Here is a 27,433-nt window from a genome sequence, read left to right on the forward strand (position 1 = left end):
CTAACATTTTTTGATCTAACATTTAAAGTATAATTTAGGAAATACAGGTTACTGTTCCACTGCTCTAAAACTAGAAAATAAGATCAATAAGAGCTTAAAAATATAGTGTTAAGAGAGTTTTTCACTACCTTTGTCTTTAACAAACCTTCTGGAGCACTTAAAGAAAATAATTGGCTGATATTAGTTGGTTTGATTTTAAACCAGTTATTTTTAAGTCTCTCTTCAAAACCAGCCTTTAACTTCATGATAGGAAAACTACACAGAGATCATGGCATCTGGCAGTGTTGAAATTTTAGAAAATTTAGTATGAAATATACATTATTTTTTCACAAAATTCATGCTTAAAAGTTATGATGTATGCACAGTTATATAGAGTCACTTTTCTCTTAATTTGATATTCTGTTTCCTATGCAAGAAGTAGAAAAAATTAATGACTTTTGGCAAATGTTGAGATTATCATAAATGTTGAAGTTACCAGTCTGAATATACAAAAAAGGTTGTCGAATACATTCTTCTGTTTTAAAAGAAGATCCTATAACCAATTTCAGGTTCATTTCAGTCTTTTGTTAACTTTTAAAAAGAATATAAAGACATAATCTTAAGATTGTCATGATTTATTGTAAACCTTCTTCAAACGGTCCTATTTGAGATGTTTTGCGTTCACAATTCCTTTGAACAGTATCACAGAAATGAGTGGGTCTAAAATAGCTATTTTATTTTGTAATTACCCACTTGCTTCGGTTCCTCTCCTCTTTGCAGGCAAGCACACCTCTGTACATGCAGATCATTTTTCAGGAATGGATCCATATTTATACATGTATACTTTAAGAACTTGATTGACGGTTACCTAACTTTCAGGCACATGCTGCACCCTCTTTTGGAGTTTTTTTAGACAATAAAGCGCATGAGTTAAAATCAGCTCACGCAACAGAAGTGTGTAGCCCTGAGGAACAAAGAACCAGTGACCACAGGCTTAAAAATCTGTCTTTCAGTAAAGAAACAAACAAACAAATAAATTTAGAAGGCAGGCTCAATTTTTTTCTCTCTTAAATCATGGTAAATCTCTCATTCATATCAACAAGAGCATGGTCAGGGCCTGTGATAGAAGCTTAATTCTTTATTATAGATTTAATCTGTGAGGCTGGGCAGCAAATAACTCTTGAGAATAGCACCAGTATAAGCCCTGTGCAGTACAGGATTTCAGTGAAACTTCAGGGTTAAGTACGTATCTCACTGACTTCTCAGCAAGGGAAAACTTTGGTATGTGATTTTACAGATGAAGGAAAATCATATAGGTGTAATTCATACGCTGATATCCATTACACTGAAAATCAGTAATAAACCGAAAGTAATTTTTATTTTCCCCTGAAAAGTTACAATTGCTAATTAAAAGCTAACAAGCATCTATCACATTTAATGGTTATTTTATAATTTTTCCATACCTCTACAAGGCCCTGCAAGATCCTAACAAAGATGACACACCCATAGTGCACTCTGGCTGCAGATGGTATTAACATGTTGAGGGAGGATGTCAGCAGTATAGCAGCACCAAATACTCTGCAAAGGGGGAAAAAAAAAAAGGACAGGAAGTAACTTCAGTGTTGTTCCAATTTACTTATTCCACATATGCTCACATATCAATATAGGTGTATTTAAACATATGTTCTTTATGTAGGGGATATACTAACTGCTGGACTGGATTAGTGGTCTACTTCCATCTAGTGTAATAACTTGTCTGATAAGAGACCAACCATGGACATATACATCTATTTAGCATAATTTCCTAAGGAAATACATCTTATGCAATCACAGGTATCGATCTTACTCTCCCTATAAATCCCCACTCTTTCCTTTAATTTTCACGTCTATTTCAACCAAATCTGACTGAATTCATCACCCTCTAGAGAAATTGGAAAATAGGTCTCCAAATGGTTCGGTAAAACAGGTGGCCAAGTAAAAGAGAGATTCGTTAGTGCTTTAATTGTAGGAAAGTGGCACCATGCATTCACGACTTATAAAGCAGAATATAATCCACTTTTATAAATGCCAAAGCAGCAGGAAGAATTTCGAACGCAGTTGGGGCTTTCTTAGACACAAGAGTTAATCAGTGTGGAAACGCATATCCATAGAAAACAGATCATTCTTTCTGCTGTTTTTTGAGAGGCTACTCATTGAATATTGCTGATTTTGACTCCAACAGCATCCTAGGAATTGCTTCAAATACGGCACATTACAAGGTCTAAATAAATGTGTGAAGCGATGATTCATTTTCAAAATTCCACTGCTTTGACTGAATTCTAATTTGATTCACTTAATATCTGCCCCTTGTAGGAGGAAGCCTTTTCTCCAGCATTATTATATCATTTTTTCATGCTCATTCATTCCTTTATTGTGGAAATAATCCTTTTTTTCCCCCCATTTTCCTTTCAGTGGAACTATGCAAAGGGATGAAGTCAGTAGCAATGACTGGCCGCTTTCTTTATACAAAACTATGTAATGCTAAGATAAATCCTGGAGATGTCTTAACACATGACATCACGGTATCTGATGTGGAACTGATTTGACAGAAACCTTTAACCTTAGCATATGTTCTTCAGGAATTGGTACAGTGCCATAAGTTAGTGAGAAACAGACCTTGGGCTAAAGAAGCAGGAAGCAGCGATAAGTTTCAAGATGAAAATTCTTCCCAAAGACATCTATGTTTCACATTCTCTATTTAGAATTACAGCCGGATACGAATCTTTAAATAGCAAACTGAGTATACTCCACTTCTATTTGACAAATATTAAAGGGCAGCAGAGAAAAAGCTTCCTGGCATGGTAAGGAAGCTTTGTTAAATAGCTCTAAATCTGGTCTCCTCATTGTGTTCCCTGTGATCCCCATCTCGTGTTAAACAAGATCTAGCTGGCTGTGCAGAACATTTCTGGCTTTGTTTGGCAGCATGTTCAAGTCATTTACTGGGACTGACTGGTGCATGTGGTTGTGTTGCACTGTGTGAACTATCTTGGCCTGAATTCTGTCTTTACTCTTAGTTTCTTTATGTGCAAGTTTCTACTCCAAAAGTACGTGCAGTTCATTTCCTTACATTTTAATACCCCCCATATGTTCACATAAACCACAATGGTGTCTTGGTTTTCATTTGCTTTTCTTCTTTATTTATTAACAAGAAGAGTTTGGGACTCATAAGAGCTTTGCTTGTGATTTTTACAAATTCTTTTTAAAATTAGATGTTCCTGTTAGCAATTTTTGAAGAGCAATAGACTGTAACTGTTCTAAAGGTTTGTCAAGAAAATCCTCATTTGCTTGTAAGCAGGAAGGACTGCTTGGTTTGTAGCCTTTCCTGTTTCTTTTCTGAATAGATATTTAGCTAACTGCCTAATGCAGCAATATGATTTTAAATTTGTGATTGTGCATAGACTTGCTGGAGCAGATTCTTAGCTAGTGTGAACCAGGGCAACTCTTTCTAAATCACTATTGCTGTTAAAATCATGCTAAGACTGAATATTAAAAAATGCCATTTCTTTCTAAGGATAAGATTTGAAAAATTGTTATGGTATGTAACTGTTTCTTCGAGGAAATTTACTCCAGTTTTTCAATTCTGTATCTGAAATCAGCTTCTGTTTGCCACAACTGAAAGCTGTGTTTCCCAGAATTGCCTTTGTTCTCATGTTCACTAAAAAGAAGCTGTTTCCTTGAGTCTGTTCCTTCTAGAAGAGAAAGGAAAATGTAATTTAAGGAATGATCAGAAACATGCATCTTCCAAATGAAAATCTTGCCTCTGTTTAGGCACACAAGTACAAGTGAATATTTAGTTACATAGATGAAAACAATGAAATAATTCCACAATGTCACTTGTAAGTCAATTCTCTCTCAGAGCTATGCTTTATTGGAACAGCCTTCTCAAAAACAGATCAATTTTTCCCCCAAAATCTATGGACTTAAAGGTAGAATAAATTAGAGTTAAATTATGATTCTGGTCAGAAATGGCTTTTTTATCCTTTTTCCACATATTAAAAGCGCTACCATGAATTTAGTGCATGCCTATTTCAGTGAGTCAGTTTCCTCTATAACTCTTAGTCAAGAGCAAATACATCTTCCTACATTTGCTTTGCATCTCTCAATGCACATCCATAAATATAATCAGTATTTCTCCTTTGTGCTCTTTTGTCTTGTTATATTTATTTCACCTCCATAAATACTAAATTCTTCTTCCTAACAGAGTATTGTGATATAGTTCTGGGTTTTGTACAAACTTACTGTTTTATTGTTTTAAATATCTCAGCTAACTATATTTATTATGATTTAGCACAAATAAGAATGTTTTTCAGCTACAATAAACCTGAATATATTTGAATGCTGCTCACATTCTAATATATTTAATTGGGAAATGGAACATTCTGATTGTTCCTAAGGCATTTCTAAGGCATTTTGCTGACCCACACACTAAACCTCAAAATTGTGTTGTTCTTTTTTTGTGCTTACCTTTTTGTTATGTTTATTAAGCTAGTGATTTTATGATCTGTTATGCTCTTTAGTTTCATTTCTGCTTCTCAAAAAATTCTCGTTTGCTCAATTTTGCTGCAATGTCAACTCCAAACATGAGTTAGACACCATGTTTTTCTTTAAGATCCTTATGTGTCCATGGCAAATTGACAGTATGTGGGGTTCCATAGTTGTATTTATTGCAACTGAAGATGGATTATGTTCATTCTCAGGCAGACGTGGTTCCCTGTTTAAAATAAGACTTTCAGCCCGTTTAGGAGTGTTGATTCTTATCCCACACCCCACTGCGTTTTTAATACATCTATCTGTTTGTCCTGTTGATATTCCGATATCATCTTGAACAGTGTGGCTCTTATAGGATACGCAGTCTTAAAGCTGCCATGCCCTGTTGTGCATTTCTTTGGTCATGCCTTCTATAGCGGCATGGGCTTGTGGAGAAGGCTTTATACCTCAAGCACAAACACCACTAGAGTTCACGCCTCTTACAGAGTCAGCCAAGGCTTGCTGCATGATGCCCCTTGGGTTGAGCCCAGCCTAGGAATTCCATGTAGCTGTGCTGTTGAATTTTCATTCAGAGGTATCCTTGAACATCCATTTCATGCTGGGCACACTCCAAACCCCACAAAACATATTTTAATGCCATGGCACAAATGAAGAGCTTTAGCAGATTGAAAGTAAACTCTGGGAAAACTACAGTATGCCAGAGCAGGAGAGGCCAATGACATTGCCATCATTCTCAGCCCTGGCATTAGGAGGGAATTAAAATGCCCTGACATGCCTTCAGCAGTCCCTAGACTTGGCGGAAAATTCCTTTCTGACCCGGAATCAGCAACTGTGTAACTATGTATAGAAAAAAATAACCGTATACAGAAGAAGACAAATGAATAAATACAGTAGTAGTATGTCAAGGAGAGGGGAAAAAAGTAAATCCTGGTCCTTATAAGTGACCAGAATAAGCCCTGAAACAAAGAATTATACTTTGCTTATCTATTTCTATTTCTAGTCCCAAAAGACAGAATCTAACATTGATCCTCAGTGTTTTACTGACATTGGCATTATATGAAGGTCATGAGCTGTGACTTAGTCCTCCTGTAATACAAGTAGTAATAATAGCAAAATCATATTTGACTAAGAGACGTTTGGGATGGGAGCAGGGGAAGGAAATGACTCTGACAATTCAGGAAAAATGCTTAGAATGGAATGAGGTTGCAGGGGGAATTAATCTTTTTGGGTTTCAAGCCAATTGGCTCATTTTTCTCTTTGGGGACAAACTAAAGAGAAAGAAATGTATTTATTTTCACCTCTGGATTTCTAATCTCTGCATCTGTGCAGCCCCACTATTCTCATATACCTTTTCCAGGCAATTCGTATTACATGAACATTCTGCATGGAAGTGCATTATAGATATTGTTACTCAGCTGGAAGAAGTGCCAGCTCAAAAACTGAGCTGAGAACAGTGGGAGCACAGATGCATGCCAAATACTGAATGCCAGATGGGTGACATACTGGGTTACTCATATGATATCTGAAAGCAAGGGGTCCTGGTTGGAAGCATCCTTTTACCCCAATGACTGGGAGTGAAAATTGCTACAGTGACTCTATAAAGCTAAAATCCCTTTCACATGTGTATGGTGAGGAGTCAATTCCTCAGCTGTCTGAATCCCGTGTATTTCTATTTATGTCATTTTTAATATAATTGACAAATTCCACAATTATCTATGTCTCTTTATTCTCTGAATAAATGGTCCAACTTTGTGAAAATGGAACTGTTATGGAAACCAAATAATATGTCTGTTCTGAAGAATATGAAGCACCTTAACTAAAGTCTATCCTTTAAAAAAAATAAAAAAATCAAAAAGAGTAACACTGTATGTTCAAAACAGCATTTTTTAATATTTATTTAAAAGAGAAAATACTGTAGGTTTAAGATGCTTAAATACATGCTGTATCAATGAATTATGAATGCCGTATCATCAAAATCCAAAATAATTAAAGAATAGTAAGTGTTGGTCACTGACAACTACAAAACAAGATTTCAGATATTTTAATGGATTTACACTGAGAACTATGAAGGCATAGAAGGTTTCACATCACTCTTCATAATAACTTAAAGAAGTTTTCAATGGCTTCAATAGAAAATTCATTCAGGACTGTAACTGAATAGTTTTCACCTCCAAAAAGCCACTGATCATCATTTCATGGAAGACCTAACTATGGAATAGGAAAGTTTGATTATTTTGTTAGTTTTCTAGGAAATCATGCGGGGGGGCGGGGGGGTGAAAGCATTCCACATTGCTACAATAAATTAAATCAAAATATTGGTGGTTTATTCTGACTGTAAACAGGAACCTATGGAAAATGTGGCCCATGTTCTTTTCGGGGACATACAACCTCTGCACCTGACAATTTTACAGTAATACTGACCATATTATAGAGGACATTATTTTCATTAGGTAAAGTATCTGTATTGAACAAATACTTGTTTGTAAACAGAGATAAAACATTTTCCCTAGTCTTAGATGAGTCCTCTGTTAGGTAAGGGTGGAAACTAAAGAGGAGTGAAAACATGAGTTTTCCTTGCAAAGTTTTCCCAACTAAAGAGAATGAGATGAGATGAAAATGCTGTCATTAAAAAAAATGAAATTTATTTGGATTCAAGTTGGTGAGCTGGTTATTGCCATTCCTTTTCCTTACAGAAAATACATAAAATATGTTGAACAAAGACTCATTTTATCAAACATATATAAAAAATAAACTGGGTCTTGACTATCTTTTGGTGTTCTTTTTTGAACTGTGCTTGTTTAGGAGAGTCCCAGAGCAGCAGCAGCTCTGAGCATCTGAACATGTATCGCACAAAGTGACTTTTTAGACTATTCTGTCAGCTCAAGATTTCTAAAATTTATTATCTTTTATTCTGACTCTACCTACTATCATTCATCTTTGACACACCTCCTCCTGCAAAACACTTACAATACAACATAGAACTGATTATGTTTTATTTTTATACAACCCAAAGAATTTCTTGTCTGAGAGGAACTGCAAGTCTGAATGCTAGATTAAATGCTTAATTTTTTGAGTAAAACATAATGTCTAGGGAGAAACAGGACAGGAGGTAATTGGAATGCCTGTAGGCATGCAGCAGTTTTTCAGAATCCTTCCTTCTGCAAGTGTTGCTAGCAATGACAATTTGTGATCATCCTTTTTAACTTATTTTTTACTTTGAGTTGTGCAGTGACTGGATATATAGAAATTTTGGGGTTTAGCTGCCAGTTAACACTTCCCTTCTTACAAAGTGTGTCTCTACCCATAACAGGTGTGATAAGGGCCTTCTAAGACTTTGATACAGAACGTGAACATTTTGACGACCTGAATTTGCTGTGGTTTGATCTGCCAGCTTTGAAAAAAAATAAATTCCAAAATATTCACAAGTCTTTTAGCAAAACGGACCATACAAGGACTGGATAAAGCACCAGAGTGAAATGCCATGCAGAGACTAAGTCAATGCGTATCAGTAACACGAAGTCCCTTTAGCCTTCTGCCTTCTCCAAGCCCCACTAATGCCACTGACTCATACAGATCAAACCAAGACCCTAAATAGTTTTCAGGCTGCACCTTCCATTGCCTGTTCACAGACCTATTTTTGATATGTCAGTGTGTATTTTATGAAGAACTTGGGCACTGTTGGATCACAGCATCATTGCAATTGATGCTGAATGTAAAAGACTCCTGGGTCATTAAATTCTGATCATTGCTCTTACCAGCAAGTGCATTACATCATTCTTTCATTAGCAGATCAGGTTCCATCTCAGAAGTAATTAGCATTTGCCCTACTTATTTTGGAGGCCTTTCCAGCTTGTTACTTCCTGAATCTGGTAGATATCTTATACCCATGCTGTTTTATTTTAGCGGTTTCAAACTCTGCAGTTCACCCCAATAGCAATCCTGTCTTCTTTCTTTTGCATGGCGAAGCAAGCCAGGCCCACTTCACCTCGTCTTCTTTATTCTTCATTCATTTGATCACCCTACCAACCCTCTGTCTTTCCTGTTTGAATTCAGCTGGGGAATCTCTCAAACCTGTGGTTTCGTTTTACAGCTCATTATATCCATATATGTCTAGATAAAACACTGACTCATTTCTTCTAGCTCATTAGCTTTGGGATGTCTTGCTCTTTAAATATGTAATCTGCTAGATCGTGTTTCAAACCAAGACCATCTCATTCAAATTACCTTACCAAGTTCCAGCGCTTAGGCTGTGATTCAACTGTCTCTGTTGATTTAGACATATATAATACACTTATCAAAGAAACCATTAAAATGTTTTGTGGAGCTGGTTGGGAGGATAACTGCTATGTGTTGGACTCAAAAGCTACATCTGTACTGCTTTGTGGAGTGTTTCCTGACATATGGGCCACGTGTTACAGCTGGTTGTATCTGGACTGCTCAGAGCAAATGCAGATTCCTTCAGAGCAAAGTGACTGTGACATTAATGTTTTTATGCAACCAACCTAAACAGCATTTTGTTGCATGAAATCCTGTGCACATATTGTATTGGGGTGAAGTATCAAAGCAGGTAGAGGTGATTAAGGGCACCTGTTGGATAAAGTGCCTGGAATTAACTAAGCATATGTCATAAGCATACGTGGGTTTTATTTCAGAGAGGATTAGTCTTTTCCCCTCTGAAAGGGACCCTGGTTATGAGGTATCATACATGCAGTAAGGATTCATGGAGGCTCGGGACCTGGGAGAGAACTGGGAGCAAAGTTATTTGACAGTATTGACAGATCTAGATGATATAATCCTAATAAATAATAAATTTCTTTATCAGCTTGGTTTGAAAGCATCTGGTATAATTTTATGCAAATTTTCTACAGATACTGATTTCAAAGGATTTGGACCAGTGGAGGATGGAATGCAAAAATAAGTCCAAATTTCAGACATAATCCTACTCTTGTTAGTTATATCTGAACAAGCAGGGCCAAAATCTGAGATTTTTGTATTTAGTCCTAAAATAATTCGTCAAGAGTAAATGTAGTTCTCTGCATTTAATATCTTGAGGATTGCTGCCATTTTATACCCAAATAGTTCCAAAAGTCCACATTTGTCAACTGAGAGTTATACAGGACAGCAACAGAGAAAATAATGCTTTAGCCTACAATGTTCTTGCTTGATGGTTGCTTGGGAGCTAAAAATTTAACACCATTAATGATTATTTACTTGTTTCCAATTTATGTAAATATAAATAGTGCTCTTACTGACTTCCGAAAAGATTATTTTTTCTCGGTAATATCGTGTGACAATTTTTTGCATTTTTTCAGCTATTCTCCTGTGCATCAATCGTTACCTCCTTGACTGCGAATTGTGAGTAGCCACTCATTTGGAATATTTACATTACCTATACTGATGTTTATTAAGTATGCACCTATCATGTCACTTGTTCATCTCCTTTGTAACCTAAATACTGATAATATTTCTCTTACTCTAGTCTTTTCAGTCTGTAATCATGCTGATTACCCTTCTTGGGACATTTATATTTATGTTTACGTTGATAAACGTTATTTGAAATGGACTGAGTGAAAACGAACCCAGTATGGGGAGACACTGTCTAGCTATTCTGCAACATACACCATCATTCTGATTTTTCTCTATTATGGGCTAATTTCCTGATGACTCTGTTGACCCCTCTACTGTAGACATATTCCTATGAAATGCTCACCCTGACAGTTCATGGCTTCATAAATGATAGACAGAATGTAGTGTTTTTTTCTGAACCGGTCCTTTAATTTGCATAAAATGGCATAGGGCTAACAAAGCTGGGATTATGCCATGAATATTAGAGTGGTTGACGAACTCAGCTGCCTAGCAAAACAGAATAAGCTACCTTTGACATTAGAGAAGAACACTTATTCCCAAGTGCCAGACTTGGGTTGAACGTGCTTCATGAGAGAATTGCTTAAAACCAATCCTCTTTAATAATAGTCTGTGGCCAGAAGCCATAGTATAGCAGCTTTATTTGACTTTTACAAAATGTGATAAAACAGGTTATTTTCATTCATATGTGTACAAGGGAGGAGGGGGATGTGTGTCTGTGTGCCCTTCATACTAAATCCTATTATAAGCCCTTCATGAAGCATTAATATGTAAAAGCCGACCTCCCGCCATCTAATCTAGTATAATAAGGGCTTGGATACATTATTAATTTTTGTCACACATCTGAGGCCCCCTTTTATCAACCAAAACCCCCATCCAAATCCCTTGTTGCATCATTAAATTGTGAAAACAGCTTCATCATTCATGACAGAAAAATGGAAGGACTCTGAGCCATATGGCAGAGGGAGCAGCGGTACCAGCCACCCGTAGGTGTTTCCCCAGTTCCCTTCTTGCAGTGACTAGTGGTTAAAAGACCCTGCAATGCAGTAGGGTGACAAAATAGTCTTGGTTTTTTTATGCAATATTGGCTTCTTTGCCTGGAAACAGACAAACCCAACATCAGTGCCTGGGGTCGGAGCCCCGTTTAATCTGATTTTGAACTGAACGTGAAAGGTGGGGTTGGCAAGTACAACTTCAGGGGTTCTCTCTTACAGTGCAAGGTCAGCTTATGTCTTCAGAAGTTCAGGAGGTGGCTGTTGTCTAACCATCCACAAATCACCTGGTCATGCTGTGAATTACAGATTGTTTGCAAATCAGAAAAACACATGATATGTCTACCTGCTAAAGAGGAGTGAATAATGTCTCTTTTTAGAAGAGAAAAATGTAAAGATGTACAGTTCTAGGAGATCTTTGTACTTTTATTTCTAAACCAATACTTTACCTTATGTTTTTTATGCTTGTTGTCATTAAGGCTGAGTTAGGGAGAAATATTCTGATTTCACTGACACACGAATGACACAGTTTCAGTGAAAATCTTTGGGACTCTGAGATGAGATGCACTGACACACAGTTGTCTGAAATATCATTCAGTTTATTCATGCAAATAATCCTATCGGATTACTTGCTGGGAAGAAGGATTTAGCCCTTAATAACAGGAGATGAATGGCACTTTAAAAACAAAGATGAGTTTGAAGTGAAAGGTTGATTTATATATTTTCATTCAGGTTAGAATGTGACAATGATGAAGAGTTCAACATAGATGAGAGATGATTGCATTGTAGAGAAATTTAGTATAGTTATGCAGTGATGATTCTTAATGAGAACAGTGCCGGGATTTGCGGTTTAACAGATAATGGGAAATATATGTCATTATCATAGAATTATAAGGTTACTTTAATTTTTTAAAAATTGTCATTCTATTCTGCCCTTTGTATTTCTTTGTGTAAGAAAGTTCTAACGCTTGAGTATACACAAATGAGCTAAAAATGTCACTCAGCTTTGTTTTACTAAAAAAAAGTGCTTGGCACATACAGTCAAAACCTGCATTTCGATTTTAAATATATAACTGCAAACTTGGGAATTAATTCCCTATCCTGTGTAATCTAACAATGACCCATTAATTTCAGAGAATCTTTCCTGACTTACAGTAAGTATTTAAACTGCTCACTTAGGAAATCAGTGAGAAAATACTGCCACAGCACTTTGGTAATGCTTTTGATAGGGCAAGGGGGTTTATTATAGATTTCCAGCATGTTTTTTAAAGACTTTTTAAAGACTGTATCAGAAGTTAAAATATAACGATATTTAAATTATCCTGAGATAATGTGGTAAAAACCAGTACGGTTTCACGCCTTTCCATATATGTGTGACAGCACAGCAGGTAGTTTATTCACAGACAGCTGCAGCCTTGCAATAGCATGAATGTGGAATAGGAAATATTAATTTAAATAAAATTATTATATTTCTAGATTAAAAACAAAACAAATGCTTAGTTTTAGGGCCAACTAGCCTGACATTCACTATGGCATTAACCCTTATGTTTCACTTGATTATCCCTTATGCTTTACTTAATTATCCCTGTACTGAAAACATTTTATAATAGCTAAAATATAGCTTCCAATATAGGAATTTAACATCCAAAGAAAAAGAATCTAGCATATATTCTCTGTTTGGACCAGTGGTGGCTAGGCATTATTGTTAATATTTGTGCTTTTTTCATTTATATGGCTGTCATTTACTGATTCTTCTTATATCTTTCCATGGGTCTAAAGCATACATTTATACCCAGCAATTTTTTCCAGTGGAGTTACATGCATACTTTGTAGTCAGATTACCTCCTAGTATTCTTTTTATATACTGATATCCTGCTCTTTCTTTCACTATGTGACATTATATACTATCGTCTTTTAAGTAATTAAATATCTCAAAATCAATCTCTAATTTTTTGACACTCATATTAATATGCATGTACCCAAATTACCCACAACAATCCAAGGTCAGTGTCATTGACCTAAACACACTCACTGCACTAAATACAGAAAAATAAATATCCCAGGATCACATCGACTTCCTTATTAGAGCATCATGTTGGAAGTTCATGATGGGTTTCTAATCCAGCGTGGCTTAAGATCCCACTTACTGTGACTGCTTTCCAGGGTGGTTCCCTACTCCCAGATGTTACTTTGCACTTGAGTGTCATATATATTGAACAGAACCCAGATTACCAAATGGTATTTAATATATCATCTGATTGTCTGGTCCTTTTTGTACCCACAAGTTTATCAACATTTATACATATTCTCAAAATGGCTGATGAAATGTGAGGATTACAGTAGATCTTGTTTAAGGACTATTTAGCAGTATCATAATGGTATCTAAATCTTTGAAAGGTTCATAAACACTAGCCAGTTAATCATCAGTATCCCAGTGTGATAAACATCACTAGTCCGGGTGCAGGCACTCACTCGGTTGTGCAAAACACAAAAGAAGGGCTTTCATCACACCACGTGATGACCTGGGCAAATACCCCCAGTGACCAGGCGTCCCTATACAGTAGACAGGCAGAGATATGCATATTCTGGGAATGACACAATACACCTGAGTCTGAAGTGCTTGTTAACTCACTCACTTAGTTAAACAATATAAATCTTCCTGGAGGAGCTCAAAGTCAACAAAAACTGCACCAGTTTCCAGTTTGCTGTTTTCAAAGCATCAGAACAGCAAAATCTGTTTATAATACAGTTGTTAAGATACTACAAAAGAATGTAATTATTAAATGAAATTTCTGAATTTCATATCAGAATATTGCATTCGTTGCATTGTTCCAAAACATTTAAATATCTTGGCCATTGATGTTTAAATGCATTCCATTTAAATAAATTTTGGATGATAGAGTTGAAGAAACACCAACCTTTTTATTTCTTTTAATAAGATTTCAGTCACTGAGAATATTGATTGTTTTTTAAAATTTGTAAAGATAAGATGAATTCTGATTAGCCCTAGCCAAATTTCTTTTCATGGACTAAGTAGAAATTAAGACTAGGCGGGGTTGGAGGACTGTCAGCATTTCATACCCTTTCTGTTCACATCGCATCGTAATCATATAATGACAACCCCTCTGGTGGGAGCCTCTGTAATGCTGACATTAAAACCTGTAGTTTAAAAGCATTCAAATGAGATTTTACATGCTTTCAAATGGCATTAACGGCCATTATGAGTAATGGCTCAGCTGATTAAATAGTGTGGATACGTGATATTAGGGCACCACACTTGAATTTTCATGTTTTCTTGTAGTTTTCAAGGAAAAACACTTTTAAACAATGCAAAAGCAACTCAGTTCCTTCCTCCTGAAAATCCTGCTCACACTAGTCAAAATCCACTGTGATTTAGTGAAAAACAAAGCATTTAATCCCCAACAATCTAAAAAAAAAAGTCTCACTGTTTATTCACTTTTTGGGGAGAAAGCTTTGCTATTACTAATCAGAAAGGATTGTAACCAATAAACATTTATATTATTATGGATTTGTGTCTGGAATCTGCTTACCTATTCTTGCTCCTACAGTCTCAAAAGCTCTGAATCATAGCCGATTTTCTCTCAATAAAAATAATTATGTAAACATCTCTGCGAAGACCATGAATTCTACTCCCGGTGTACTGCAGCCTGGGAAGAAGGGTGCTTTTTTTAGTGTAAACCTCTATGTATGTTCAAATAGAAGAAGTAACCTACATTAGTTGCAAACTTGGATGTCCATGTGACAAGATGCCTTCTCTAAACTACTAGAGCCTGTCCAATACTCTCTGCTATCATCATGTCACGCTTAATCGATGGCAAGGTTAATTGTTCATTGTTCATTGAGAGCTTAACCCTGAGAAAAGGTATAGCTGTAATAAACCCTACCCATGGGATTCCGCATTGTGCTTCCTTTGTTCCTCCAGTCTCCTGTGACCGGTTGCATAGTGGTTTCATACCAGCATCTTCTAGAGGCGGATCCTCCTCTGGGAGAAGAGGTCTCTAGCCTTGCAGCAAAAGGGAATCCTCTTCTATTTTCAGACACTACTCAAGGGATGCAAGTTTAAAGCTTCACTGATTGCAAATGAGGGGGCATCTGAGGCCCAATCCATGTTTTGAAAAATTATGTTGTCTTGCAATGTACTGAAGGTTCTCCTTTCCTACGGAAGTCAACAGAGGTTGAAAGTGTTCAGGAGCACTGACCTTTGTAACATACTAGTCCAACTTCTATTGACCACCTGAGAGGTAAGTGCTCGGGAGGTGTGTTGTTTCTGAATGTTCTCTGGAATTTTCAAACACGGTTTTGTTTGACCTTGTTGGTACTACAGCAGCATAAATACACCTCTTTTAAATAAAGCATTTTTCTTAGTGTTGGGCTGAAAATACTCTATAACAGAAAATTCCCAGTGATGCAATATGAGATAAATTGAGACCCAAGCTATCAAGTGCTAATTCCTGAGAAACTCCATTTACTACTTTTAAACCTGTAAATTACTAAATCTGATCTGTCAGAAGTAAGGGGGAGCTATGCAGGATAAGAGCAGTGGGTCAAGGCAGAACAGAATAACTATGCAGCAGCAGCCTTGAGTTCTACAATTAGCAAGAGATCTCAGTAAAATGCTGCCCTTTGACAGACTCAGTTGAAGAAAATATATTAGAGAGTTCAGAGCTCAGAGTTGCTAATTCTTGACTGGCAGTAAGCATTTTAAAACAGGGGCAGAATCAAAATAAAGGGTTTCAGCCCAGCTTGAAATTAATGCATTGTGAGTAGAAAGGTTTTCTTGATACCATAGGAAGGTCATTTCTTCTGTATGTTATACCTTAGTGAAACTTTTGAATTATGACAACCCAATCTCTATAATTGGTTGCTAGACTGAATCTTCATGTTAAGCAAACTCAGTGCCGTACACTCAGCGACTCCTTGCCAATAACAAATTAAGCTCACAAAGCACACCTTAACCGTCCTCCCAATTTCCTTCCTCTTAGCAACTTGGAGTCAGTTTTTCATTCATGCTATCTTTTCCATGTAATCATTATCCCCTTTCCTTCAAGGGAATGAATGTCTTGAAAATCTTCCTTTTTCTTGAGCTCAAGACTGAGTTTCTCACAGATCAGCTTGAATCTGGTGATGCTATTCTAGAGTCTATCATTTTTTAGGTAGAGCACATCTGAACTTCGTTTTTCTGTATACATTCAGACTTGCTCTGAATGCAAAGGAAACCATTGATGCCACAAAGATATTCAGTGAGGTTTGTAAAAAAAAAAAGTTATTTGGCTGTCATCCACCACATTGTGAAGGGACCAGTTGTGGCTGTAGCACGAGACTTATAAATCAGCAGAGACTTTTATAGTAGCTCATATTCTGTGGGTGCCGTAGGCCTTTAGGCCTGAGTACTCACTTGTCTGACTTTTTCTCATGCAGTTTCTTGGAAAGGGTGTGGACATCAATGCTTGCCCCCTATTTTGGGTGCCGCTTTACCCTACAGTCATCCTGTTCATTTCAAGTTGAATGTCTAGATGTCAAAATCACTTTGTAGCATTCAGGAACTAACTTGTGTTTTCACCTCCTCAACACCCTGTTATTCCAACCACTACATCTAACCACCCAGCACTCTATTCCCTGCCATTTTTATCTACAAACTAAATATAAATCACAGCCACTATCCATATTTTACTATTTGCAATTACTCGCATGTATGTCGTAGTTAGTTCCTTAATTAAATCTATGATTTACATAGTCATTTGCCTGGTTTTGGAGTTGTCTCAGAGGCTTCCACAACAGTAATAACTAACCACTACTCTGTGAAAATTGCTCAGTTAAAATACACCCAGGTTAATAACTGGAACTAGTCTTCATTTACTGTTGTAAATGTAAATGTTTGTGAAGAGGAGGAAAATTTGATTCACATATGCCAGGTTGTGTGTTTCTACTACTGAGTTTTCCTGGGAATGTGTCTGCCATTGTCTTGAAAACCTCTGTAGTTGAACCACTTTAAATCTGGATTGATTCAAATGACTTTACTGATGTTGCTCTGGTGAATGAAGGCAGATTTTTGATTCTCTGAGTCAAATTCTGCAGTCTTTACTCAAGCAAAACTCCAATTAATCCTGAGGAGTTACAGACTGTGTAAAGATGCAAAAATGCCCGAAGGAGAAAAAAAAGGAAAAGAACCCTTTAACTGGCTGTTAATTGTTATTTGAAATAGCCTTTTATATTTCTGAATCATTATCAGAAAGATGGCACTCATAAACAGACAGGCAATGGATACCCCAGTTTAATAAATGTTGTATTTTGGTTTATTTGCTTTAAAAGGAGGGATATTAGGGTTATCTCAGTTACAGAGCATCTATCCATTAGTAAATACTCATTATTTTTAATGTAGGTCTCTGTCTAAAAGGTATTTACCGTGGAGAGAGCATTTTTGCTGTAGCCCCCCCCCCTCCTCCCCCTCTTTCTCAAACAAACACAAGTAAGCTTGCACACCAGGCAAAGCCTCTCTGCCTATCCAGGCCTACCTTTGATGTTGCACACTCCTGAGAAGAGTTAAAGGTATATATTGCTGATTTTAGTATCCATTTGCTCTTAGTTTGTCATTGTTTTGAAGAGTGGCACTAGGACCTTCGCTACTTCTGCAAACGATGAGCCTATGGCATTAAGCATGGATGTGAAAGCCTCATGTGTCTTGAATACTCAGTGGACCTAATTAACAGGTAGAATCGCACCCTGGGTGCTTGAAAAATTGCCAGACACCATAGAAACGAGTCCTTAAGTCCCCGCACCATCTGCACTTTCTTTTCATTGTGGAAGTCTCATTGAAACATGTTTTTCGACCATTCTAAATTCATTTGTGCGCTAATGGAAAATTCCTGCTGATGGCTTTCCTTTTCATTAAAACAAAAATCATAAAATTCTTTCATTCAATCATGGAAAAAAAATCTCTCAAGCTTTGATGAAATAATGGATCTTTGAATTTGCCTCTGATTACGGGTTGTTTGAATGTCATTGCCACAGCCTCCTTTAATGACTTTTTAAAGGAAAAAGAAGCCAACACGAGATATCCCCCGCAAAACCAGAAGGTAGTTCGAAGATAGGTGACCAATGCATCATCACACCCGCGTTTCCAGGTTCCATGCAAGTGTTCCTTCCTTTTTCAACGCGACTGCCTTTGGAGCGGGGACGGGCGGCTGCAGGGGAGCCCCTGGCTGCGGGGGGCTCAGCGGCTGCGGCCGGAGGCGCTCCCCCCGCCGCCCCGCGCTCCCCGGCCGCCTCCCGCTCGGACTCGTACAGGACCCAGGGGCTATTTAGGCCGTCGTTACCTGTTAGCTGCCAGCCGGGACGAGATATACCCGCCGGGGATTTGGGTGATTATGTATCCCCAGAAAAAAGAGCCGTGGATCATGCCAACTGTTTCAGGATCCCAATTAAACTTCGCTTTCTTCCAGTGCAAGGGACCGGGAGAGAAGGAGAGAAAGAGAAGAGGAAGGCTGTAATCGTGCCAGATTAAGGCATTCACCCGCAGTAACTTCATACCGGGCAATCGAGGGGGGTTTCCAGCGCCGGCGGTGGCACTTGGCGGCCGGGGCACAAAGCTGCTCGCTCTGCCTTGGCCCACCACAGCAAATACTCCAGCCGCCCGCCACATAAATAAGCAGCAAAACAAATTCGATAATAGCAATAAAACCAGCACCGTCCGTGCCTCTGTCGCTCACGAGTGACCGGAGCCCCGTGTGCCCTCGGCCGGGGCAGGCTCCGCGGGGCCGGGGCAGCGCAGACCCCGGAGAGCGGCTGGGTCCCGCGGGACCACCCGGCTGCTGCTGCACCGCCTCGGGGCCGTCTCTCCTGGGCTTGCAAATACAGCCCTGCGTGGTGGGGGGGGCGGAGGCGTCGCCCGCCCTCCCTGCCCGCACGACCGTGGCTGTAAGCACCCACCTCTTGGCTGTGCAAGGAGCAAGCCATAGGGGTTTGTTTGTCTCCGGACTTGTATATTTAACACTCATCTGTATTTAGCATTCACCTCTTTCTCACTGCGCTATAACTCGCTTTAAAACGGGTGTTATCATTTAACGCCTTTTATCAAAGCAAATTCTTTCACCCTTGTGTTTTCAAACATTCCTGCACAACCTCCCCGGCTCCGTCACAGCGCGGCGCATCCGCTGGCAGTCGCGTATTCGACGCCCTCCTTCCCCCATCCCCTACATTTATTTTACGAGATATCTGCGTTTTTCAAGGTTGTGTGCAAAAGGAAAAAGAAAAAAAAAGTGCCCGCAAATTAGTACCGAAAATGGGGCTGGGAACCGAAAAGGAAAAATAGGAATAATCGGTAGAAATTGTGTCTCCTTTAAGAACGGGGTTTCCGTCCTACAAAGGGCGGCGGCGGGGCCGGGCAGTGCGAGGGGGCCGCCCGCCCCGGGCCGGGGAGCATCGCGGGCTGAAGCGGGGGGAAATGCCGCGAAACCGCCAGAGCCCGTCTCGCCTGCGCTAAAGTGCTTGACCTGGGAGTTGTACTGGGAGGACATGGGATTTACGAGGGAAGGGTTCCCACCTCTTTAATAATTTTTCCTCCTCGGTGTATGGTGCTGTTATTGACCATGTCCACGATGGCCACTCCCAAATTACATCGGATCCCGAAGGAAATGCAGAATCCCAGTCCACTCATGATGGCAATGATGTACCTCCGGGGCAGCCCGAAGCAGGTACAGTCGCACAGCGGGGCTTTCTTCTCGGGCATTTCCATGGGCTTTCCATCTTCCGTCAGCTCGATGGTGTCCCCGGGCTTCTGCCTCTTCTCTAGGACTCTGCCCGACACAAGAAGGGAAAGTCAAGCCCTGGCCGCCTGAACGCACAGCCACTTCGGGTAGCTGAAGGCTTAAGTTCACCACTCCCCCCGCCCCTTTGGCTCGACTTGGATTGATTTGAGGATTTATTCCTTGTTTTCCATTCACCTTCAGCTGTTCTTTAGCAATGACCTGTGGGAGTCACGATTAGTCATCCCCAACTCCCCCCGCCACCCCGCCGCAGGAGCCCAGGGAGGAGCTCTAGCTGAGAATTGCTCATCTATCATTAAAGACTTCTGCTTAAATATGTAGGACGCATTAAGAAGAAATCATCTGTAACCACTGCAGAGGCGCCATGTTGGGTAGCCCAAGAGGCGTAGTATGGAAACCGAAACAGTCTTTTGGAGAAGGTTTTATTCCCTCTCTTGCTGTATGAGAAACACCGAGGGGGGTAATCTTGGTGTGCATCTTGCTTCAGGTCTGGGAACAAAAGAAATATTAACGGGGGGGGGGGGGGGCATATTGCTACTTATTTTAGTTTGCAAAATGGCTGTCACATGCAGTGGAAGAAAACATGACCGTCTTTAGAGAACTGGCATCTCCGGAGAAGTCTTTTCAAAAGATCGCATCTGCTCAGCTACACGTTGAGAGCGTGTGAACGCTTAGCACGTTTAACCTTACCAGATCGGCTTTAAGCTCGATCTCATTGCCCCCACTCCCTTGTTTTTACATGAGACCCCTATCTCCTAGAAAAATGTGCAGGAATCTGAAGGGGAATGGTTATTTGCAGCTGTTTCGAATCAACAGAAGAATACCAAAAAAACCCACCCCTGCCATCCACGAAAAGGGACTTAGAACATTTCGTTTTATTTCTTCTTTGCTGGAAAAGCTTTAAAAATGCCGTGTCGGTAGTAAGAAAGATCGGGTTTATCGAAGAAGCGTCCCATGCTGAATCTCTTAATTTTCTCTTGCAGTCACTGAGATATTTAAAAGACAGAAAAACTAACCGCTTCCATCCTAGCTCCATCGTCTTGAGGAGCGAATATGTGACCATTTCCCGACACTCTGGACTCTCCTACCGCTGCCCTCACCCCTGCTCTAGGAGTGTTTTCTCACGTCAGAAATTCTCCTCGGAGGAGCATCTCTTTGAGGTTAACTCATCCGGCTAATGGGGCAGTAACAATTAGCAGAATAAGGCTCAAAAGGTTCTCCGTGTTTTCAATAGTTACTCAGTTGAAATCCTCCCGATTTTTCTTTGCTGGGGGAATTATTTCCATGCTTAAAGACCGCAGCATTAAGAAATGTCTTAAAGTTGTGAATAAAATAAAAAACCGTGGTTTTATTCGTTCGTACGAATCAAGAAAGATATAAAATTGTCTTCTCCTGAATGGGCTTCTTGTCTTCGGGAAGACACTGAGGTATGAGGCACAGGAAAACTGTTTTATTTCTAAGAATCGGAAACAAAATAGTTCAGTCCCTTGCGTTGAAAAAGATTAGTAAATCGCGCACTTGTTAATCAAGGGGGGAGTTCAAATGGAGTTTTACTGGAAAATACAAACACCGTTTCTCCATTATTCACTGTGTGACTATATAAAAAGCAGTAGTCATGATCGTTTTATTTGTATGTTGTAGAGTCTTCTAGGGCGAGAAAGAGGCTTATTTCCCTAATCATATTTTAAGCAGCTATTCTGGATTATCAATATTTCTTTTTCTGACAATTGAAAGTCACTTAAATATGACCAAAAACTGTAGGATATTCACTGCCTTGTTGATGGCTTTGGTTTTGCTTTTGGCTTTTCAAAATTGTACCCTTCCTACTAAAATAGAAATCTTAATTTTGTCTTTATCACTTCACTGATATGTCCCCTTCCCTGAAAATGGCAGCAGAAGTTGTGACTCATGCTGTGGAACTGCCTTGTGCCTGTGCCCAACACTGCCGCATAGGTATGGAAAAAAGACTTTTACGTGACCTACTCTAGGCAGATAAATCCGCAGTTACCTTTAATCTGTAATTCGAAAAAAAATCTTCGGGGTAGTTTCTAGCAGAGGGGACAATCGAAAATACATTGGAATTTCACAGACTATTCTCAAACGTCCTGGAGGTCACTAAAGTCGCCAGATTGGATGGAGCACGATGTGTCAACTTTAGTGCATACACTTTTTGGGTATGCGAGAATTTGGGATTGTTTGTTTGTGTGTACAGGGCTCGAAGACGGTAGAAATGTTCTGTACACACGGAAACATACTGTTGAGTGATGCTTTTGAGTTTAGCAATTGCAGTTGTGTATTACTTATAAGACAAGTGGATGCTTCTCAAGGCAGACGGATAAATAATTAAACACATCCCTCTATATGTTTCAGCTTCAGGAGAAAAAAAAATCGTTCGGATATCAATTATTTATACATCTCCATGTTTATCTTCCTCTGACGACGAATTACACAAGGGACAAGACTAATCGAAACCAAGAAAGATTATTATTATTATTTTTTAATGATTGGTAAGGGCAGGGGGAAAGATCCTGTGACTGCATTGCAAAATTAACACAGAACAAAAATACAGGGAGCTGCTCTCTCCTGATTATGATTTCAACATGGGATCCTGGTTTTGTGGGAGAAAGATGGGGTAATCTTTCGCTACATATTTACTGACACCATCTACGAATCAGATAGAGAAGTTACGAGGGTGCCATATTGAGAAGCTTCAGCACTAGTTTCCAGGATCCAGATTATATCAGCAGTATCTCAACAGCTCCCAGCCCCTCCACCACTAACCTCCCCAAAGCATTCAACCTCCTTCAGCAGCTGGCGGTTAAGAAAGTCTTCCAGTTATTTCTAGGAAGTAGAATCCTGTAAGAGATCTCAGGCTTACCTGTAGAGTTGACCGAGCGATTTTCCAGCAAAATTCTTCAATCCCTCCTTGCCAGGGGTCAAAATCCTTTGTTTTACCGACTCCATTCCTGCAGAGATGCTCGCTGGATTCTGCTCTGCTCTGGATAGGGCACTGCTACGAGCAACGATGGTTCATATTGGTTTAATCTCTTAACTTTTCCCCCTCATTAAATGGCTATCAGTGCACCTCCGGGTAAAGGGAGAGTGAGAGAAAGCGTGCGCGCGTGTGTGTGTGTGAGAGAGAGGGAGAGGGAGAGACGGCGTGCGGAGCCGGGGGGGGGAGAGGCGAGGGCGAGGGAGCGCGCCTGTGTGCGGCGGCGAGCGGGGAGTCTGAGAGCGCTGCAGGCAGCCCCCGGGTTTCCCGGCAGCGCGGAGTTGCCAGGCACGGTCAGAAAGTCTCCTCGGCCTTGCAGGGTTCAGTGGTGGCGGGTGGAGGCAGTGCCATGCCCGGCTGGGAGGGGACGGAGATCCCTTTGCGGGAGCGTTTCAGAGCAATCTCGGTTTGGCTCTGGCGGTGTCCCCGGCTGTAGAGCTGGAGGGGGAGGGGTGCGATTCGCCGCCCTAGGCAGACAGCTGCCAAGCACCCCGCGCCCCGGAGCCGCCGGCTAAGTCCCTGGGACGGCGAGCAGCCCCGGCGTGTCCGCGCTGCCCCCGCCCGCCCACCCGCGCAGCGCTGCTCCCAGCGCGGCCGCGCAGGTCGCGCCCCGAGGCGGCGGCGGCGGCGAGCGGCACCCTCAGTGCGCCTCGCCCCTTCAGCACCGCGGACAGCGCCGCGCCCCTTCAGCACCGCGGACAGCGCCGCGCCCGCTCCGCGCCGCGGGGGCGGGCCGCGCTCCGCAGCCCACGGGGAGCCGCGCCCTCGCCTCTCGCCCGCGTCCGCGGGGAACGGCGCCGCGCAAGCGGGGCCTCCTGGGGCCCCATCGTCGCCCCCCTCTTCGGGGCCAGCTGGAGGTCGCGGGGTTTGCCGCACGTCGGGGCGAGTGTCGCTGATCCATTTGTACTGTCCGTGTGGAGAAAGGACATGGCCTTCGTGCAGTCAGTCGCACTTCTGGGGAAACAGGGCATAACTGCAAATAATACTGCTCTTGCTATAAATAGATAACATCTATTCTAAAGGTATATTTATCTCTACATCCATGTTTACTCGCACAGCTCATTTTATATTATATTAGGCATCCATTAGCGACTGCTTTCTCTTAAGCATTTAATATTTTCATATCTTTTGTGTCCTCTGCTTTCATGCCTCCGAGTAGGCCAGCATAACATTTAGACTTGATTTGTGGTATTTACAGCACTGGAATGAGCCAGACTCATTCTGAACAGAATTATTTTTCTTTCCACAATCTAGCAGTAGTTTTCCAACTTTAATCACTTCGAAGTAGATTGAAGATGCAAAACGTAGTGTTTCTTTCTAAGTCATAACCGTTATATTTCTCTTAGGCTTCATGTTAAAGTTTCTGTAGATTTGTTAATTAAAAAAAAATGTATAACTTGTGCTTTAAACAAATCCTTCTAAAATTATTAAGCTCCTTCACTTGCCTAGTTGGTGACAAAATGTAAACAGCGTATTTTAAAAGTAAGATTCCCTGATGAAAACGTGTGCTGTAGCTGCAATATCCTAAAAGCAACTGCTCTTTGGATTTATATAAGTATTTTTTTCTGATGTTGCCCTCTGGTGGAGGGTTAATGAAGTTTTACAGCAGCAAAGCACGTTTATACAAGACCAATTATTTTAATATTGAAATTCCCATAATGACTAATCCATGCAGAATTTCAATATTTCCTTTCAAAGTTGTAAAAGAACTACAAAGTACTAGAGTAGAAAATAAATTAAAACTACATGTAATTGAAATGTTGCTAATTAGCATCATAACACAGAGCTGATTTCTAAATCATGGTAGGTACTGAATGTGGTTTTCAGCATAGGTTTCTTCACTACCATTACGCTGCAGAAAGGATTTTCCCCAGTACATGCAAAGCTGCACAGTTATATAAGCAAGTCTTCCCAGTGTTTCATGGCTCCAGTGTGCCATTGCAGATGTTCAAAGGAAACCCGTATTAACAGATTCTTCTGAGAGGCAGCAGGAACAGGAAATTGTTTAGCAGGGATGAAATGATTGGATTCCGTAACGCAAGCTTTTCAGAAAAGTACTGAGCACTTTTCTGAGCTGGAATTTGAGACCGTTAACTCTGCAGGGCAAGGGTGCCTTGTTTATTTGCACACTATGTACAAGGAGCTCTGGCGCTTTTTTTAGAAAGCTCAGCACTGGCATGTTTTTGATGCTATGGCTACTAAGTAGCAGCAATAATTATTAATAAAATAATAGCATTTAATAAGTAAATGATGAATTATTTGGGAAAGATAAATAATTTATCATATAACATGAAAATGAATTTAAAGGCCAGATGAGACATTCCTGGGTCTAGACTCTTACTAGGGGAGAATTAGTTAGTCCTTAATTGGATAAAATATGCAAAATAGCAAACAACCCTGGTATAGTAAAATGCTATAGTGACTAGGCTGCTGCTGTAGCCACCTGAAGTAGAAATTTTATGTCTATCACATGTTATATCCGGATATTACTGAGTCACATCGGGATCAAGCTCAGCTGTTTTGGTTTCACATGAGGCATTAATAAGAGCAGTAGAAAGCTAATGTCGTTAGTGTTATAAAACATGTACAGACTTGTCATCTTCTTTAACATTATATATTAGTTATTTAACCTTGGTAGAATAAGCCATTTCTAGAAGAAGCAACATATAGCATTAACATATGTTATCAAAATTGTTGTCAATAATTATTTCTATCATGAATACCTGTCACAGACAGAGCCCTCTCACAAAAGGCCTAATCCAAACTCCAGTGAAATCACTGTGAGTTCTTTCCACTGCTGTCAGTGGCAGGTGAACCAGGACATTATGCAGAATATTCTAGTCCAGATATCACTGCTAAATGTTCACATATTGACCAGAAGGAAAGAGATTCAGTCAAAAGACACCCAGTAAGAAATGCAGTTCCAAAAAAGCTCTAAGAATATCTGTGGGGTGATATGGTATGATGCAGGATGCTGCAGATGCAGTTTTTCACAGAGAAGAAAGCTTATTGTTTAATCCTGAAATCCTGTAATTAAATACAATTCTCTTTGCTTGATAAGATTTTCTTTTTCTTTTGCTTGTGTGAAGGCTACAGGATTGAGTCCTTACCTGCCCTTTTGTTTCTATAAATAGTTCATTTTTGCAAGTTTCTGATTGAGCTATTTCAACAAGTTAATTGAAAGAGATGAAGAATTACAGATGTGGTTCTTAGCTCAGTTTTTCCTATTGCTATATATCTAAGCTCAAAATTTTCCACAATAACCCTCAGAATAGTGTCTAGATACAGTATAATCCCTTTAGAGGACTACAAAGTCAACACAGCAACATACATTTCTCTTCTCTAAGTTTTAGTCTTGCTGAAGCAAACTACACCCTAAGCTAAAATTTTCTTCAGTGATATATACCACTGATTTAAAAATATGAATTATTTAAATTCCATTTTTGACCTTATCTTTGCTGCTGATACACTGCAATATGGATTTGCTCTTCCTTGTCATGCATGCAGAGTTTATAAATGAACATGTATTTTATGATCCATTTTGAAAAATGATCATATATGTGTTACTTTAAATTCATATGACCATACAGATAAAATCTAAGATTTTGTTTTCCCCTACTCAAAGGTTACAAAATACTGCTCTTAATGATACAGTATCATCTTCAGAAATAAATTATGTGCTTAAAATCTTACTTATGCCATTAAATGCACGTCTGTAATACAGAGTCATTTGGGTCTGAGGATAGCATAAACATGCCTCAAAAATTATGATCAAATTCTCACTCCTATTTATGGTAGCTGTCCATTGAATCCAATGGAATTTGATGTCATCTTAAGAACAAAGCAATTTTTTACCTTCTTTGGGATTATGGAACTGCAAAATCCCAAAGCAATGCCAAAATAATGATCTTGCTTGTCAGGCCACCAAGAAGAAGGTTGCTTGGAAGAAGCAACAGCTTTGTAAACTCTTTTTCAGTAAATTATTTATTGAAAATAAATATTCAATATTTCAAAAAAAAAATTGAAATAAAATCTTGTGCCAAGCCCTTGACTGAAGAGGCAGAAAAGGGGGACAAAGAGATTGTTTTAAACCAGGAGCTTCCTTATTCTCCCTGAAAGTTTGTGAGGGTCACTCCCTAGAACAACTTAGGTGGGCTTTTGTTTTATCCTCCAGTGTCATGATGGGTGATTCACAGCACAAACTGGACAAGTCTCTCGAAAAATCACACAATCGAGCAATTTGAGGATTTAGATGTAGTGTCCATGTATTGACACATTAAAGATGTGTCTATGCTGAATCCTGCACTCCAACCTGTAAAGATTCCCGAATCCCAGATAAAACTACATGAAGTTGGGTTAACAATACTTTATAGATGATTTTGCCTTTTGGAGATATATCCAGCAGTGGCTAAACATATATTTTATGAAACGGCCTTGTTCTTTTTTGTGCATATAACTCCAGCCCTAGGTTGTGTGCCCCATGTGGTTATTACGTTGAGAAGTGTATGACACAACGGTGTTGAAAGGAGTAGCTGTAACCTGTCGTAATGCTAGAAGTTTATGGAATTTCTTTCTGTTTCCTCCTAATCTGTGTCGATTACATCTTGAATGGTATTTTAATTTCCTGAACTGTGGGCTGGATTGGTAATTTATGTGCTATAAACCAAACATGGCAGAAGTTGAACTGTTGGACCCGATCTTGGCTCTGTATCTCTACAGCAGTGCAAAGACTGTTTATCTTTCTCGTTTTGAGTCCCCAAGAGAACAGGCTTGAGCTGAAACATGCTAAAGAATGC

General features: G+C 39.7%; 1 protein-coding gene across 1 annotated transcript in view; it reads right to left on the bottom strand.

Annotated features, from left to right (window-relative positions):
- The window catches only part of SLC17A6 (solute carrier family 17 member 6), a 34,466-nt gene extending 11,151 nt beyond the window's left edge, over positions 1-23,315 (bottom strand). Inside the window, exons 1-4 of the mRNA XM_075162794.1 lie at positions 22,524-23,315; positions 19,423-19,675; positions 18,197-18,315; positions 1,443-1,557 (exon numbers count right to left, since the gene is read on the bottom strand). Of these exons, the coding sequence (XP_075018895.1) occupies positions 1,443-1,557; positions 18,197-18,315; positions 19,423-19,675; positions 22,524-22,609 (573 nt within the window). The 5' untranslated portion in view covers positions 22,610-23,315. The remainder of the gene's footprint in view (positions 1-1,442; positions 1,558-18,196; positions 18,316-19,422; positions 19,676-22,523) is intronic.
- Between the last annotated feature and the right edge of the window lie 4,118 nt (positions 23,316-27,433).

This window comes from Calonectris borealis, chromosome 14, assembly GCF_964195595.1.
Source record: "Calonectris borealis chromosome 14, bCalBor7.hap1.2, whole genome shotgun sequence".
NCBI classification, from domain to species: domain Eukaryota; kingdom Metazoa; phylum Chordata; class Aves; order Procellariiformes; family Procellariidae; genus Calonectris; species Calonectris borealis.